At 45.4% G+C, this 18,282-nt stretch overlaps 1 protein-coding gene across 3 annotated transcripts in view; it reads right to left on the bottom strand.

Annotated features, from left to right (window-relative positions):
* Window positions 1-1,239: 1,239 nt before the first annotated feature.
* Slc6a2 (solute carrier family 6 member 2) overlaps window positions 1,240-18,282 on the bottom strand; it is a 40,896-nt gene continuing 23,853 nt past the window's right edge. For all 3 annotated transcript variants that reach the window (XM_051195131.1, XM_051195129.1, XM_051195130.1), the window contains 11 exons: window positions 16,794-16,932; window positions 10,042-10,176; window positions 8,933-9,036; window positions 7,738-7,862; window positions 6,092-6,204; window positions 4,881-5,009; window positions 4,481-4,580; window positions 3,486-3,586; window positions 2,898-3,065; window positions 2,144-2,215; window positions 1,240-1,575 (listed from right to left, as the gene is read on the bottom strand). In XM_051195131.1, the coding sequence (XP_051051088.1) occupies window positions 1,552-1,575; window positions 2,144-2,215; window positions 2,898-3,065; window positions 3,486-3,586; window positions 4,481-4,580; window positions 4,881-5,009; window positions 6,092-6,204; window positions 7,738-7,862; window positions 8,933-9,036; window positions 10,042-10,176; window positions 16,794-16,932 (1,210 nt within the window). In that variant the 3' untranslated portion in view covers window positions 1,240-1,551. The remainder of the gene's footprint in view (window positions 1,576-2,143; window positions 2,216-2,897; window positions 3,066-3,485; window positions 3,587-4,480; window positions 4,581-4,880; window positions 5,010-6,091; window positions 6,205-7,737; window positions 7,863-8,932; window positions 9,037-10,041; window positions 10,177-16,793; window positions 16,933-18,282) is intronic.

The raw sequence follows: 18,282 nt of genomic DNA, 5'->3' as shown, positions 1-18,282 counted from the left end.
TGCCCCAAGACATTTGTCACTGGGGATGCCTTGAGCTGAGCCAGCCTTCTTATATGGAAGAATCATCCCTGGATTTCCTCTAAGGAATGACTCAGGTCCCTGATTCAGCAGGTAAATCTTGGGGTCTTCAGAGTAAAACATCTCCCAACCCCAGCAGCCCTCACCTGGCCTCTTCTTGCACCCTGCCTGGGGACATCCTAGTTTCTCCATGTGTCTCCCACACAACCCAGTGAGCCCAGTGGCTTTTCCCCCACAACACACACACAAACAAACAAACAAGCATGGAATTCCACTATCACAATGACAAACTATGATTCTAGATTTCAAATAAGGGCATATGAGACTCAGACCATAAACATAAATCCCAAGGAGAAGCCATTCATTTTTCAAGCCCTCGATGAATCAAAACTAACCACCAGAGGGCACTAAGTGAACCTAGAAATTTCTTGACCTCACCAACCTGTCCTCTCCAATTAGAATATCCTCCCTAGATGTGAGGGGCTGTGCTCTGATGAGGTGGATCCCATCATGCTCTCCAAGGTGCCAAGTCTAGTCAAGGAAGAAACAGACCATTTTCAGAGCCAATACATCCCATGGCTCAGGACCTTCCCTGTGTACCAGGTTCCCAGGAGGAGGCTTAGGATGTGTCTATGGACCGGAAGGACCATGGCAGACTATCGGGTTGCCTTCAGGTACCCACCTGGTCCCACAGGACAGAGATATCCACTATGCCTCAATCCCAAGGAAGGTCTCTGGAGCCATTCATGAGTCAGACAGAACATGACCAGTGTGTGGCCTTGGCAAGGATGATTCATCTAGCTGTCTCTACCACTTTTCTGGAGTATCTGACTTTGTGGATCTTTGTCACTAGTAGTCCAGCTAATTCTTCCCCTAATGTCATGGTTTAAGACCCTCCAAACACCAAAAGCTAGAATAATATTCTAGAACATTACAAAATCAATCTCAGATTAACTAGAAAACTTAAATCAGAGGATTTTTACTTAAAACCTCTAAAACATTACCAGCCACATTTTAGGTGTGAATAAACCTCAACTCCCACACAGAGGCTCAGGTACCTAAGTGGCGACTAGGTGGAAAGAGGGGTAACCTTGGCTCCCACACAGACCCCATCAGGCTTTGGTTGGGCTTTTGATATCTAGCCAAAAGTCAGTCTTCTTTTGGCCTCAATGAACTGATCTTCTCAATGAACTTCTATGATCTGAAGAACGAGCAAATTCAGGAAGGGGTTCTGCCTGAGCTCATGTGTGTACTGTGATTGCCCTCTAGCCAGAGTTCCAGAAGCCATGCCCCATTCCCTCCTCTCATCCTCTTCCTGGAGGCTCACTAGTTCTCCACACTCACTGCCTTCATGCCTGATTAACAGAAGGCAAACAAAACCAGAGTCACAGAATCATTAGTAACTGGAAAAACAAGAGGGATGGGAAAGGTTTCTTCTAGGACAGGAATCCCAAGGCGGTGTCCACATGGGGGTGAAGAGGATGCCCTTAGTCCAGATGTTGGCCCATGGGTTCCTCCTCCTCAGAGCCAGGTTCAGATTGCCAGCCAGTGCCGCAACTGCAATGAAAGACAGCAGGACCAACATGGTTGAAGACAGAGCCAGTGGGGTCTTGAAGGGACCAGGGACCAGCTAGTTGGGACATCAAGGAGCAAAGGGGAGGCAAAAAAAAAAACAAAAAACAAAAAACAAAAACCAAAGCCAGTCTCTTTTCCAGATCAGAACGTGGCCCTTAACTGATGCTGAGGCTGAATGCAAAAGAAGCCACCCCAAAGACCAAGCCTAGCAGGCACCACCCTCACTCTCACCCCTGGAGCCAGCAGCTGTCACTAATGCCCTACTGCTATGCCTTCAAGATTATAAAATGTCCAGCTTAGTTTGGTGACACCGAATTGCTTGCCTCTGTCACTACCATGTCAGAACTAGAATAAAAGCAGCATTCAGCATCAGGAAACAGCAGCAGCAGCAGCAGGTGGCTGACTGGGCAACCATCACCTTAGTCCCTAAGCTGAAGCTGGCCACCACCCAGTTTTCCCAACTGTGAGCCTGCTTGGACACCCCACAGAGAACAACCAGAACCCACCCTATGCTGCCCCACATCACCCCCAAGATCAGCTCTGTAGCTACCTGGAACTGTCTCACGTCTCTCTGGGCCACCAGGTGGTGCTCATTCTCTGGCGTGATGCCATAGGCCACTCTCTGTGAAGAAGGGAGAAGGGAGGGAGGGAGTCTCCTTGGCCCAGACCTCAGATGTGGCCAAAGCAGCTCAGATGTGAGGTCTTTGCCTTACAAAGTAAGGACACTTGGAAAGACTACCACCACTAGTTTGTACAGCAAAATAAGTCATGATGTAACATCAGGATAAAGGGCACCTCTGGTTGTGTGTATGTGTGTGTGTGTGTGCGTGTGTGTGCACTCACACATGCACGCACACACGATGCACACATATAAAGGAAAAGGAATAGTTTCAGAAATCCTTCGTTTAGGTTGATAATATTATTGTTATTAGAAAAATGATAGTGGACTCAGACAAGGAGAGACGGGATATCTGGGGACATAACACACACTTAAAAGGGGACCAGCGTGGCTGAGCTTTGCCTTCTCCTGTGAGCAGCAGAAACAGCCACAATACTGATGGGCAGTGTGCAGCCATTCGGGAAGCACCTCCCATGGGTCAGGTTCTGTACTTAGTACCCAAGTGCTTTTCCCTTCCAAGGCACAAGACATTATTCTCGGGTTACAGATGTGGAAACTGGGGCTCAGGATGGCTCATCAATTGCTAAATGAGATGGGTATGCTGACCCCCAGTATCCTCTTATGGCTCTCTTGCCCCAACAATAATACCACCCCCTTGTCCCACAATGGCCATCCCAAAGCTCACCTCCCAAAGGGAGCCCCGAATGCTGAAGAACTTGTAGATGACATAGGCAGGTACCAGGGTCATGGATGAGAGGGCAATGCCCCATCCGACCCAGTTGGCCCAGGGAGGATAGACGTAGTCGTCATAGGTGAGCGGCTTGAAGTTGATGATACTGACCACCACCACAAACTGGAGGAAAGGATGGGGGAGGAGAGGAAAGATGAGGAAAGATGACTCAGGAGAAACAGGGAAGGGAGGAGAGAATGGCAGCGACAGAAAGAAAATGAGATGATCATAGGAGGAAAGGAGAAAGGAAAGATGAGGTGTCCAAGAGGCAAGCGGTAGCGAAGATTCAAGATGGCAAGGACAGCAGGCGAGGAAGGAACAAAAGTGATTTTGTAGCCAACACAACAGCACGGGGCGGGGGAGTAGGAGACCTGGCTGGAGACCCCCTGAGGTAGACTATCCCCCATCCCTTCTAAGAGTCCTGCCTGCATGACCAGGCCTCTAGATCCCAGAACCTCCTCCCCTAGGGATTAAATATGCCCTCCCCACCCCCACCTGTATTCAGCCACTCTTCTACAAGTGCCCCAGCCACACCCTACCCACCAGGAGGAAGGCTGGGCTGACGAACTTCCAACACAGTCTCCAGTACAGGCCTGGCTTAAACCCCATCATCTGTTGGATGTCATTGCTGAACCTGTCCACACCTGTGAGCACATAGGGCAAGCCTGTCACAGAGAGCCCACAGATGCAGGCCTGGGGCCTCCCCTGAAGCCATTACATGAGGTTCTGACAGAGTGCAGGGCAGGTGGCAAGAGACTGACACCTTGGAATGCAGGAGGCCCAACAGGCACTTTGCTAATGGCAAACAAGAGAGAGGACAAACTCTGGGACAGGCACGTTTCATGTGCCACTCGGATTATCTTACAAGAGGAAAGCCAGAGCTCAGAGAAGGGAGAATTTGATCCAGACTGAGGAGCCAGGTACCCTGACCCCAGCCTGGCTCTTCCCTCTTACATTGTCTTTCTGTAAAAAACAGTCTGTCGAACCCACGCACGTGTACACGTGGACACCCCTTAACTATAATCTGAAAGATACCATTAGGCATACACGCTGCAATCCCTTCTAGAAAGAGTAAGACAAGATTAGCCTACTACTTTCACATAAAGGGGAAATGAACAATTATAACACATCTGACAGTTGATTTCTCAGTCCAGCTCCAGAGTGAATTTAGTAGGTAAAATATAGGATATCTGTTTCAGTTTGAATTTCAGACCCATAATGAAAAAAAAATCAGTATCAGGAGGGTCATGCCAATCTAAAAGCAAGCGTTCATCATTCATCTGTAGTTCAAGCTCTGTTTGTTCAATCTGTCAGGGTCGCTGTCCGGGTCAGTGACCGGGGACCTGTAGTTCACTACTGGTTGTCTTTCAAATGTTGGTACAGAGAAGCCCCAGTAAGCTAAGGGTTGGAGAGACTCACACCTATTAAATGACAGGTTCACTTCTGGAAATCCAGGAGGCTGTTCTGGACATGAAAAAGTCCTTTTCGCACTCAGATAAAACAAACTCCAGGAAGACCAAGGCTTGCGACATACTTACCATAAAACCAGGACACTCCTATAGCTTCCATAAGCACCGCAAACAGAATGGAGGTGCCTGCTGCAAAAGTGTCCAGCAGAGTCAGGACATAAATTCCTCCCTGGGTACAGAGAGAAAGGGCTTGAGCCAACCTTGGTATAAACAGTCACTGGCGATCCTACCCATACTACAAATCCTTCCTATCCCCATTCCCACATGCTCAGAGCCCTGTTTACAAACATGGGTGGCAGGGCTGTACAGCTAAATGTGTCTGCATTCTAACCAAGGGCTGGGTGAGGGTACAGGATAGCAGAACCCCTGTGCTCAGCTCCACTCATCCCATCCCACTACCAAGACGGAGAAAGTCTGTATTTTTTAAACAGTCTTAGAAAGTACCAGACTGCCCCATGCCCAACTTCACCTTGGTTATGCAAAACATGGCCAGAAGGAAAGTACTGATGGTGACACCAAATGTGAAGAGTTTCCGGTGCCTCTTCAGGACCTGAAAGTCATCAGCCAGTCCTGTGATGACAGCTTCCATGCCCCCCATCTGTAGAGAACCAGGAGGGAGGGGCAGGAATGAAGGGCTTCCTTCAGGTAGTTCAGTATCAGTTTCATGCACATCAGGCTCTTCAGAAACTGGCAGGCCCTGCCTTCCTCCCAAGCATCTTTTCCTCTTTTTCTGCCCCAATCTCAGCCACACTCGAGTTATATGGGATGGGGATGCCTTAACTCTTGCCTGCCTCCTCAACAGGTCCCTGATCCCTGATTCATTCAGCCTGGGTGAGTACTGATGAGAACTAGAGATTGAAGGGATATAGTGCTCAGTGCAAGTAGACATGTCTACTTGCAAATAGAACCTTCTGAAAACATCAACCAAAGAACTTCTCAAGAATGGGAACTTCATACCATAGTATATGACAAGGGTCCCTTACTGCCTTTCTAAGCAAAGCAGTCACTTTAAGTACAGACTGTGAGTCTATTCCTTAGGAGCCACTGCTGAGTCAGACAATAATCACACACTCTCCTCTCCACTGCTCTTTGGCAAACATTGTTAATCAACCTCAATACTCTTCCCTGGGGTCTGGAATCATCCCCAGAAACCTTTCCAGCACACTGCTCTGGCAGACCCACCAAGTGAAAAAAAGCAAAGACAGTGAAATCTGCTGGCCAGCTCCTCCCTAAGGCATTTAAGACTGAAGGGTAGAAACAGGCATTAAAAAGATGTCAGGAACTTAATTTGCACACAACTAAATAATTTTTAAAAACATCAACAACAGGGATATAGTAACCTAGCAGAGTCCAAAATGTTTGGGTTGGTTGTTAGTAATAAAATATAATGAATGGGAACGTGCTGGGTCACAGAACATTCTATCCATGTCCTTTCTGAAGTCTGCCTCTCCATCGGCAAAAGCAAAGTGTTGGGCTGGCTTGTCTGAGATTCAGTACAATTTGGAGTTACTGTAGGTTCCTGGCTTTGACCTAGGCTATTATTTTGAAGGAAGACTCACTTCGTTGTTTGGATTAAAATAGGGCCCTTAGAAACAGACACCAGACAGCAGCAACCCTCCAGGCTGAGTACTGGTATGGATTACAGTGGTAGAGAAGGGTTTTCTGAAAGGCATCACTCACTGAACTGTCCAGACCGAGAGCCAGGAGCATCAAGAAGAAAAGAACAGCCCAGAATGTGGATCCGGACAGAGTGGAGATGGCTTCTGGGTACAAGATAAATACAAGGCCAGCTCCTGTAAGAAATATTAAGGCTTGATTAATGGCTGGGATGTTCAGTTGGGGCTGCACATGGCAAAGAAGCTCCACCTCAGCTTCAGGACCTCTTGATCAGTTAAGCGTAGGCAGCACAGACTAAGGCTTTGGGCATGAGAGAAGGACACACAGTTTAGTTGTGCTATTGTTGAGATCTCTAAAGTACCCTGTGTCAAAGTCTCAATCCCCAGATAAAGCAGTTTAGAAGTGGTAGGAAGTTCAAGATATGAGGGCCAATGTAGTCTTCCACTCATTGAGGATGTGCCCTTGTAGGAGATATTGGGACCCAAGCTCTTCTTCCCTCTATCCATTTTGCACCTCAGCCATTAGGTGAACAGGTTGTTCCACCATGTGGGCCCAACATAGGTCTCAAAGCAAGAGTGCCAAGTAGTCATTGACTAAATCTCCAAAACTGTGAGTCAACTTACCTTGTCTCATCATAAGTCAATTGTCTCTGGGATTTTGTTAATGGTAATACAAAACAGATGAACACAACCTGTGCACCAAACAGCCAGGCAGAGAGAGTGGCAGTTTGCCTGAACAACTACAAGCCACATGTTTTCTTTCTACTTTGTGGGATTCTACATTGACTCTCAGAAACTCATGACCCTCAGAGTCCACTAAAAACCTTCCCCTCCCTGGATCTCAACCTCCTTGTAGCCTTAAGAACACAGAAGGCCACAGAAAAGGACAGGTACTCCAAATGCAAGATGACTGGGAGCAAATGCTAACATCACTGCTCACCAGTTCACAAGCAACTTAAATCCAAAGGACTCATCTTTAAAGAGAATCTGATGACCCATGCCTTGCTCTTTGTGAGAACTAAGTGGAGCTATGCTGCTGTACTTGGTACATAGTTTGTCTCTACTGAAATTCATGCTCAGGCTTGCTCCCCAGTATAGTAATGTGAAGAGGTTAAGGACCTTAAAGATACAATTAGATGTTAAGTTGAGCCCACTTAACTCTTATATAGTAAGAGTTAAGAGAGCTCTCATGGAGAGAGTTCTTATAAATCCAGCCCATCTTACAAGCATGACTCTTTTGACGCATGGATGTTTCTACTTCTACTTCTCTATAATGAGATAAAACAACATATGGCCTACACCAGAAGCCTCCTGGACAACCAATCTCCATGCTCTGGGCTTCCAGGGGAATAAGCTAACTAAATATCTTTTGTGTAAAAATAACTCAATATGAACACCTAATGCTACCTCCTTTAGACCCAGCACCATGAGGACTTCAGAACTGGAACAGATTTGGTAGTAATTATTAGGTAATTTAGCACAAAGGGTGGTGCAGAATGTGCAGCCCAAAATATGTTCCTCTTAAACTGCTAGAGGAAAGTCTTGTTATATACTTAGGGCCCATGGTTGCCAGGAATGTTCACTGATAGCCTCAAGAGAATGCCCAACATATGGAAGTCCAGCCATCACAGTCCTCCAACCACAGAGGCGCTATGAAGCCAGCTCAGTCTTTCTTCCTTTAGCTGGAGACAAAGTGGTCTGGCCACCTACCTTCAGTGGCAACATCCTCAATCTTGACCTTATGTTCATGGGCCATGTAACCAAGTATGGAGAAGATTGCAAATCCAGAAATAAAACTGGTAACACAGTTGATGGTGCTGGTAAGCAGGGCGTCCCTGGTAGAGAGAGGAGGGGGTTGTTATTGACAATGCAAGTCCACCTGACTCTATTCTCACTCTGCTCATGAACCACTGACCATCTATGGAATCTTCAGTCTCATGCCATCTCAAAGGCCATTCCTCTTTTCCTTTGCCCTGCTGTCACATGGATCCAAGTGCCACACCACCACTGGGTTAGTACCTGCTGGGGTAGTGTGTAAGCAAAAAGCTCACCAAAGGCACTGATAAACTCTTGGGGACATCAGAGTTCCTTTCTTCTTAAGTAAACTCCCCATGGCTTACTATGTCTCCTAGCTCTTTGTGTTGTCATTTCAGAACATTGCTAAGATGATTCACCCTTCCTTCTTGGCCTGTTTCTCATAAGTTCTAGTGTATACTATTGGAACAAACAAAACAAAGCAATGCTCATCCACTGACACACCATCTCCTTGTCATTGTCCATATCATCTGTTCCATCCCTGCCTACCATAACCTCAATTGTCACTGTGGTACAATGCTGAGGGAATGGTCCTCCCATTTCCTGAACTCCCTAAAACCTCTCCTGGTGGCACATCCATCCTGTTCTTTCTGTGATTCTGCCTTGATTGTTAAATGGAGAGCTAGGTCCAATCTGCCCCAGCTATGAATTCCTCATAAGACAGGGTCTTCAGGAAGTGGCATTAGATGCTCACTGATCCAAACTGGAGATGGTCCCTTCAGCATCTCACCTTCCCTAAAGTCTTCCTTCTGACCCAGCCAGCTCTCACCTGCCTGTTAATTTTGCCTCTGTCTCATGGAGTATCTGATGGACAGCATCAGGCAGTCCCATCTTCTCTGGAAGCTATGCCTTGCTCCTCTGTCCCAATAATCTTTCCCTATAGGCACCTATAGCTGGTGACCTCAACTTTTCCAAGAGATGTCTTCTAGTGAAATACACTCCTTGGGCCCGATAGACCACATTGGGCTTTCCAGAATGACCAGGGTGGTCCACAGAAGACAGATAAAGGCTGTCTAGATAAAGCCCTCTCTCATCCTATAAGGACCACCCCCTGGATTCAAGCATGGGCAAGCTCTAAAGGGGTGCTTACCTGTAACAGTTGTTGTCAAATTTATTGTAACTGGCGAATGCAATCAATACTCCAAATCCAGCCCCCAGGGAAAAAAATATCTGAGTTGCAGCATCAATCCATACCTGAAACCAGTGAACAAAATTCATCACCATCTGTACTTCCTACAGAACTGGATTGCCTCCCTGAGAGTGCCATAGATCAGAAAATGTGGTCTGAAGCAGACATAAGAAGTACAATAACAGGCTGGAATCTCCCTAGTGTCTCCTGGCCTTGGCTACCAGAGTAATCACATGCTGGGGGAGCCCAGTGGATACATTTAGCATACATATTTTCAAGAAAGTTAATAAACCTAAAATTCTAAGCTAGAATGTGGTCAGAGAAAGACCAAAGGTTCTGGCCCTCTCAGGAGTTATGAAGATGGCATCTTCAGAAGACATTCCTCCTGCCCTTCTAGCTGCAAACACTGGTAACCAATGGGGGCCTTTGGAGACAGTGGAGTTTACTTTTCAATCCCCTCTCCTGGTTACAAAAGTATATGGCTAGTGGACTGAAGATTTGAGCTCTTCTCCAACCTCTGTGTCGTTGTTTAGCCCAAGTCAGTCTCACTTCTCCAGCATCCAAGATTGCTATATGTGTGTGTGTGTGTGTGTGTGTGTGTGTGTGTGTGTGTGTAGATATATGTATATATAGATATATATGATAAATATATCCAGTACACCTAAACTAAGGTATTTGAGTGTGATGATGCCTGCCACATCTCTACTTGTATTATCGTGGATTTCCCCCAACCTTTCATTACAATGGGGGAAGGCAGATCCACTCACTGAGACTACACCAAGGACTCAGTGTCTACATATCTGAGTGAATGAGGGTATCTTCACAGGAGCAGAACCAATGGAAGTGCTTCACAAGTTTCAAGGTGACCCATGGCATATGGTCTTCCATCTTTCTAAGAGCTATATAATAAAGAAGTTGCATCTTGGTCCTTGCTTTATAGCATAGGTGTAAGCTGTACACTCAACTAAGAAAGAAACATACTGAAATTTACCTTTCTTAATCCGGTTACTGCATCCATTACCACATACCCCTCCACCTGGCCCAGTGGTATGTGGCCACCAGGTACTCACCGTGGCCTCTTTGAGACGGTAGAAGTCAATGTGCAGGTAGGCGTTGATGCCATTGGATGCACCAGGCAGTGTGACCCCATGGACCAGGAGCACAAATAGCACAAAGTAAGGCAGGGTGGCTGTGATCCACACGACCTGAGCAATAGATAAACTGGCTGTGAGAGTCTCGCTCTGCCTGTGACCTAGGGAGTTACTAGGACAAAGACACAGGATCTTTTCCAGAAAGCCAAACATGCCCTCCCCCAGGTTCCTTCTAGTGTTTGAGGCACCATCTTCATCTCCAGGCCATGTCCTTGGCAAAACCACAGGGACAGAACAATGAACAGATGCAGAGCTCCCTGAAGAAGCTCAGAACTGATGGAGTCAGTGACTCAGACAATAGAGCTCAGACAGCAATGGTGGCCAGCAAGGGCAAAAACTAGATTGTCAAAGCCCCAGATGCCTCTTCTTCAACAAAGCTACACTTCTTGACCCCTGTAAGCTACTTCATATAGAACTGGGTACACTCACCCTTCCCCATCAGTCTTGCCTCCATCACACTTCAGGCATTGATTGCTGCATTCAACTGAAAGGCAGGCTATTTAAAATTCCAAGTCTCTCCCTCTTTTCTCTCTCCATTTTCCTTCCCCTCCTTTGCCATCTCTCCTTCTCCTTCAACACTTTCTCTTTTTGTGTATATGTACTTTTATTTCATTCAGTGTACGTACAGGATAGAACCCAGCTCCTTCTACACGTCAAGCAAGTACTCAGCCTCTAAGATACATCTTTTATTTTATGAGACATTGGCTCACTTGTGGCCCAGGATCCCTCAAACTCATGACCCCCTGTCTCAGTCTCCCAGGCATTGTGATTGCAGTTATATGCAAAACATTTAGCTTCTCTCTTTTTCTTTATCTACATTTAAGTACATTCTCTCAAGTACATTCTCTCTCTATGGTGCATGTGACTGGACAGAAAACAGAAAAAAAAAATCCCCATCTCAGTAGGGGCAGACCAAGACCAAGACAAACTGTCTTTGCAGAAATACAAAAGGGAAGAGATTACCTTTAGAATCAGAACAGATACCCATACCCAGCTTGGAGGGATAGAGAGAGAGGTGGCTAGGAGGCTTGTCAACGTCTCTGATCCTCCATGCTCTTGGCTATACACTGTAGTACTCCAGGGGAGTTACATACAAGAATGTGGAAGAGAGATCCCAGACTTGGGACTTCTGATTCAAATGGCCTAAGGTAGAGCCTCAACTACAACAATATTTTTTTCCAACTGTGGTCAATGTGTAGCCAAGGTTAAATGCCTTCACTCTTGATGCAACTGTGGGCTGTAGCTTTTTTTTTTTTTTCAGAAAAGTTGGACCCTAAACAGAACACTGAGCCAGGGTTGGGTAGTCAGAACCAAAGAAGGCTCTGCTGGAACATGAGTGGACACATAGCTTAAGGACCAGGTGGGTTTCCCCCCACTCCAGCTTAGGCACTCTGCCCCTAGGGAGTCCACAACTATAGAGGAAACATGGGAGACTGATGGTAAAGTTCTTTGTGAGCCTAGAAAGATATGGCCTCAAAACAAAGATTAATATACTAGTGACAAACACACATTTTCCCATAGCTGTACTTAGAAACTGGACTTTGTCTTGCTTATTTCCTCATTCATGGTCTATATGGGTCCTTTAAAATGTATGTTAAGTGAATGAATGAACATTCATATAGATGAAAGGTTGAGTTAGAAGATGGGATGGATGGTTGACTATAGAACTGGGTTTTTGGTTAAATAAATAAATGGGTAGTTAATTGGTCAGATGATTGAGTGCAGGAATGGAAGGAAGCAAGATCAGGTAAGCTACAAACCAGAGAATCAGTGAATGACCGAGTTAGTCAAAGAGAATGAAAATAAGAGTTAATGATTGGGTGAGGAAGCAAAGTGAGTAGACTCATCAGTGGTGAGCACATCTAATTTGGAAGGAACCAGAGAAGGCTCCCTGTTTAATGTCATTCAGTTAGTCAATCCCCAGTTCTAAGAATGTCTTTGAGAATATGTACTTTGGCTTCTGTTCTTTGAGGGGTTGTTGATGCAGAAACATGGAGGACAAACTTGATAACAGATGGGGAGAAAAACATGCCCTTAACGGTGAAGATGTTGCATCTGGGTGGCCTCACAATTAGTGTCGGATGACTCAATCTCTCCAAATGGGGCAAACGGATCTCAACCCTTGGCAATTGGAACAAAGAAGAATCGTCATCCATCCTTATTCTAATAGTTACAGTCTCCTACAACTCATGTCAACAGCTGTGGCCCAGCTGCACTGTCCTGCCCAGCAGGCTGGGTGTGACCACACTCCTCCCATGGAAACAGCACCCAGTGTTCTGACTCTAAGAAATCTCCCATGGGGCCTCGAGGTGGTCTTGCACTGGCTGTGACTGAGGCTCCGACACAGATTTGGTTTCTTGAAGAACACATCAGGGTATGATGGAGCCAAGTGTGAGTGCATGAAGCATCAAGGAAGAGCAGATGTTTTTCCTGTGACCATACATTCAAAGTTAAAGCTTTGTGTGGCATCTAGAACCTTTTGTCAAAAGCTGGAGGACAGCTCCCTCACATCCATGTGTGTCCCTTTGAGCACAGCAAAGGAAGAGCCTGTCATTTCCATCCCAGGCCTAATTGTAAACATGAGATAAAGAACAAACGAGCGACTCCTTTTTCTTTGTTCTGTCACTTTAAACATAGTTTTCTTTGGGATTTTTGTTGTTACTGTTTTTTGCTTTTGTTTTGTTTGTTTTTATTTTGAGACAGAGTCTCACTAGGTAGCCCTGGCTAATGTGCTCTAATAGATCAGGCTGACCTCAAACTCTGTTTCCTAAATGCTGGGATTAAGGGCATGTTCCACCTTGTCCATGCCTAAAGATAAATTCTAACACTCTTGGATGGATCTGTGTGGATAATTTCTAAACTGCCACAGTAACAAATTCAAACCAATGGCTGGTCATAAAAATGAAGATGACTGTGGCTCATAAGAGGAAGAACCTGAGATGGCAGAGCTTCCTCCCAGTGGTGTGGGTATTCAGAGCTTCTCCACCTGCAAGTCTAAGAGGACCCTGAGGGACACCTCTGGGAAAGCTCAGATTTCAGCTCCTTCCTGGAGAGATCTAATTTGGTGTGGGTGGGAGAGGAGCTCCTCTTTCTGACCAGCCTCTGGGTGACATCAATGCTAGTAACCCATGGATCTCACCTTGACGGAGACCATCCTTGGCCTTGTGGCCTGAATACATACCAAGGCTCACATACTTTTAATAATGGATCCTCAGCATCTCCCTAGACCCATATCACTGGGTGGAAGCTCCCTACCGTTTGTGACCAGCTAGCCTAGTTTACTTGCCAAGTTCCAGACCAATGAGAAACTCTCTCTTAAACAAACAAGCAAACAAACAATAACAACAACAAAAACAGTGCACAGGGATGACAGTCCTTAGTCTTTCGTCTGGGCTTCACATGTACACACACACAAAAACATATATGAACTCCACACACATACAAACATACACATGTTCACACAAATGAGAATTAAAATAAATTATAAAGCAAATATCCACACTACATCTCTGTGAAACTTCATTAACTTTTCTAGACTTCGGATCTGTGGTCTTTGAACTGAATTCCAGGGCTGTTTTCACCAACAAAGATAATCTTTTACACAGAAGAATGTATAAGGTATGGCATAGCATTAACATTGCTTAAAAAAACAGGTTGCTGTAATACAGTTTAGTGTAAACATGATCATATACAAATGACCCTATTCTGTGTAACTAAGTTCATAGCTTAGACAAATCATGAAGGCAAACCAGGATCAGCCTGTATTGACACAGCAGTGGGAAGACTGTTAGAATTATGCCTTGACTATAAATGAAAATACAAACAAAAACATTTTTAATCTATTAAATATTCTAAGACTTAATCTCTGAATTTGTTTGACTTTCTCTGTCTTCCTTCCCAATTCTACCACCTCTTGCTAGAATTCAAGACATGGTCTACATGTTCCCACCTTCCAAACAGCCCTGACAATGAAATGTGTAACAAATGGCTGGCCCAAAGGCTAGCCGTGAAGTGGGTAACAAATGTCTGGTCCTGGATAACTCTGCCAGCTCATCTCATGTCCCTGGAAGAGGGGCCTCTGAAGTTTCTCACACTCAGTGTAATGTGTAAACAGGCTGGGTGGGAACTCAGGAGATGGGGAGGCAAGCACCCCTTCTGACCCCCTCTGACCTCTTCAGAGGTGCTCACTGGGCCAACACAGCTGTCACTGAGTGTGTGGTCTGGGGTGTCCTTTTCTCCTGGTTCAGACTATATCCCCACCTTCCCAAGAGCCGAGCAGTCAGTATCTTTCCAAGTTATCATCCCTGGCACATGTCTGACTAATTCTAGGCCCCCTCTGTGACTCTGGAGGCAGACTAAGAAAAGCTTATGTGCTGTGCTGGAAAGAAATAAGCAATACTCTTGGATTCCTCATCAGCCAGTTTATAAAAACAATTAAAGACAGCCCTGGAATGTCCCAAGCGAAGCCAATTCTAGAAATGCCCTCCCCAGTGGACTACCTGGGCTTCAGTGTGCTCAAACTTCAGGACTCTGAGGGAGTTATGCAAATCAGGGCCCTGGCTTCAGTTACCCTGCAGAGCCACTCACATCCCTGGTCATGTTTCCACATGGAGGGTGCTTTCCTCTTCCTCCCCTCAGAAAGTACACTTGGCAAGAGGAACTGAGCCTACTCAGCCATTCCTCCTCCTGCTGGCCTCTTGGTAACACCAGTCCCTGCTGGCAGCATATAGTTTGCTCCTGGCTGTGAGGAATAAGCTTGGTTTGCCATATTTGAATACTGATGGCCCCACATCCATCTTTTGCGGCTCTCTGGATGGGCTCTGAGGCCTGATCCTGGCACCAAGAGCACTCAGGGAACCCCAAGCAGGCTTGTCTAAGGCTTTGTTCACAGTTTCTTCCAGTGAGAAACTTTCCCTTTCTCCACACTTCTACCCATGCCTATCCTACCAGGTGAAGCATAAATATCACCTTCTCCATGGCCTTTGTGGATCTTCTCAGATGAAAAGCATCCATTGTCCACAAATGTGGCATCTGGGATTTTTTGACCATGTCACATGGTAGCAAATATTGCTTACCTCATCAAAGTATAGGTAGACATACACATGGCTACCTCCATCTGTCTAGATGTAGCTACCTGCTACATTGGTTTAATAACAGTTTAAAAAGCCTGCAGTTTGTATTTTTATTAAGATATAACTTGACTACCTAATGAGAAATTATTCTAAGGTAAAATTAAGTTTAATTGTTTTTTAAAGAAAACTGTATAATAACAAGTGTAGTTTGTGACCACTGGTGTTAATTTGAACGAGGCTGACCATAGGTGTCTTTGGATAACGACTCAAAATACCAGATATCTCCACTGACCCCCAAGCCCATCAGGCTCACAAACAGATGAAAGCAACTGAGGAAATAATCTGTCTTCTTATGTATTGCTAGTCCTAGCATAGAGAACAGCACATAATAGGTGCTCATAAAAGCTTAAGAAGTTGGGCTAAGCACTTTATAAAGTCCCCTAAACTTGCCCACCCAATCTTCAACCCATTACTAAGCATTTACCAGAGACCTGCTATGTACAGAGCACTAGCATGATAGTGATCCTAGATTGGTTTTGACACTGGGACAAAGAGCAACCATGATGCAAGCAGAGGCTGGAAAAGCTACCACGTGTGGGGTCTCTTCTGTTTAGAGTGTGATCTGAAAGTCCGTTGTCATGATGTGAGATGTCCAGAAGATACAGAAAAGCTACATGGAAGCAATCCTAAGACCTTTGACCTAAGCCCTTTCAACTCAGCTCCCAGCAAGTCCCAACCACCTAGGATGTCCCAGTCAGGTCTCTAGACATGGCCCAGGCAATATCACGTGGAGAAGAACCATCCACCTGTGCCCAGTCAATTTTCAGAACTATGAGACATGGCAAAATAGTTGCCATTTTAACTTACTATATTTTGGTGTGGCTTGTTCCAAAGTACTATCTAAGTAAAACATTAGAAAGAACACTTCCTAGCTCTATTGTCTTTAATTACAGTTGGGTTCTAGGCTACATGGAGCCCCCGTGGGGTTGGTATCCCCATCTTATTCCCCAAACTAAGAATTAACTGGAGCCATTTCCTAAGCACACTCCATCCCTTAGAGCTGACCACAGGGGGGAGCATTGTACAAGCAGAATGCCACCATTACTGTCTGAGTAATCTTGTGTTCTCCTAAGTATCTGGACACTTAGGAGTGCCCAACACTGTATTAAAACCAAAACACACATCTAATTATCTTTCAAAACACCTTTCTCCCATAAATTTAGCATGGATTTACTGGTTTTATAGTAAAACAATTGTCTATTTCCCGAGTAGGGTGCAATGCTTACATGCAGTTTTAGGAGCGATTTCAAAGTCAATTATCTTTAGCCTTGGTCTCAGACTTTAGGGGATGCCCCAAGCCCTGGTCTCTGCTATTATAGAATCTTTCAAGGGAAAATATGAGATCTGATCTACTTGTGCCCCTTTACCTGCTGTTGGGCAGAGTCGGGTTTAGACTAACAGATTTGCTCACGTAGTGGCAAACTTGTGGTTCTAGACCCACCTATTTGCACCAATTACATAATTGTAGCTAGGAAAATACACAACAGGACATGTATTTCCAAGGCCCACTTCTCAGATGAAGAAGCACAGAGACATCACCTTTCCGGACGTCTTCACTCCCTTCCAGAGGCTGAAGTACAAGACGACAATGACGACCATTAGACAGAGAAGCAGCTGCCACTGGGGCAAGCCAATGTCGTGGATCCCACTGCTCTCATGTAGGTGAAGGACACCGCGCCTGTGAGCAGGAAAGAGGACAGCAGCAAGGAGGATGATGAAGTGCCTAGGGATGGTGACAGGACCGGACACTTTCCCTAACTCTAGGGCTATTGTGTGGGCCAGTTATGGCCAGCTATGGCCTGTTCCCAGGATGGCCTGCTGAAGTGCCACTTACTGGCCCTAGGAACATGATGTTAAGACAGGGATGACCCCTGTTCTCCAGAGTTCACTTTCTAAACTTGCAGTTCTCCCTAGGAGAAAGAACAGTGTTCACACACACAACAATCCCTAAACAGTTAAATCCACCATTAGTAGAATTAGTGTTTATACACACAAATCCACCATTAGTAGAATAGACAAACTGGGGAGTATTATGCAGCATCTATGCCCATGGAAATGAGTCTTCCACACCTTATGACTATGGCAGACAATCAGATGAGCAATTTCTGATTTCATTCATATGAAGTTCTATGGAACATGGGAAATTAATTTAGATAGCTAAAAGTCACTCTGGACTAGAAGTGAGGGTTTCCAACTAGGGAGGGACACATGGGCACTTCTAGGCACCCTGATTCCTGGGCTGGGTGCTGGTCACACAGCTGTGTTCAGTTTGTTACAGTCACTGAGCCGGCCCTTTGTGATATGCATTTCTTTGTGCTATGCCATCCTTAAAGAAAAGGCATTTTAATCAGTGAATACAAACAGAAAAAAAGCATTCTGAAGTTGAGACTCCACAGACATGTACAGTGAGGGAATAAAAAACAGAACAGTAAGCAAAATGATTACTAGCTAATTAGAACCCGAAGTCACTTGGCCACATGGTCAACTAAGACAAATGGAGAAAATAGATTAGGCCCTAGGAACTAGTGTCCTATGGGGTACAGATGTTCACCAACAATTTCACATCCTAAGAATCAAGCAAGCAGAACAGAGAGTACTTTAGTGGGGCCTTTGACTATACCTATGTCATGCATTCCTCTCGAAAGGTTATCTGTAGGCTAGTCCATCTGGATCTTAGACACACTTGGGAAGTCGCTAGCATTGTAGTCCCTGCCTTGACAGGGTTATATCCAACACTGACAGTAGCATTAAGTGTAAAATTACAACAAAGAGTGGTATATGTTCTGAGCAGTCAGGGAGTTACAGGAGGCCCCCAGGATAGTCTCCACCTACCTGCCTCTGAATGCCACACTCAGAGGCCATAGCTGGCTGATAATTGCTGCCTCCAATGCCTTTTCTTCCAGAAGGGTTCAACAATAACCCTTGTCATATATCTTTAACACTTTCAGTTTCCATGGCTCCTGACTTTTCTGCCAAAAGAGCTTCTACTTGGGACACCAACACTGACTGCTAGTGACTCTCAGTATTG

Source organism: Phodopus roborovskii, unplaced genomic scaffold (genome assembly GCF_943737965.1).
Source record: "Phodopus roborovskii unplaced genomic scaffold, PHOROB, whole genome shotgun sequence".
NCBI lineage: Eukaryota > Metazoa > Chordata > Mammalia > Rodentia > Cricetidae > Phodopus > Phodopus roborovskii.
The sequence above is the reverse complement of the archived record's forward strand: the minus strand, read 5'-3'. Positions and strand labels throughout refer to the sequence as shown.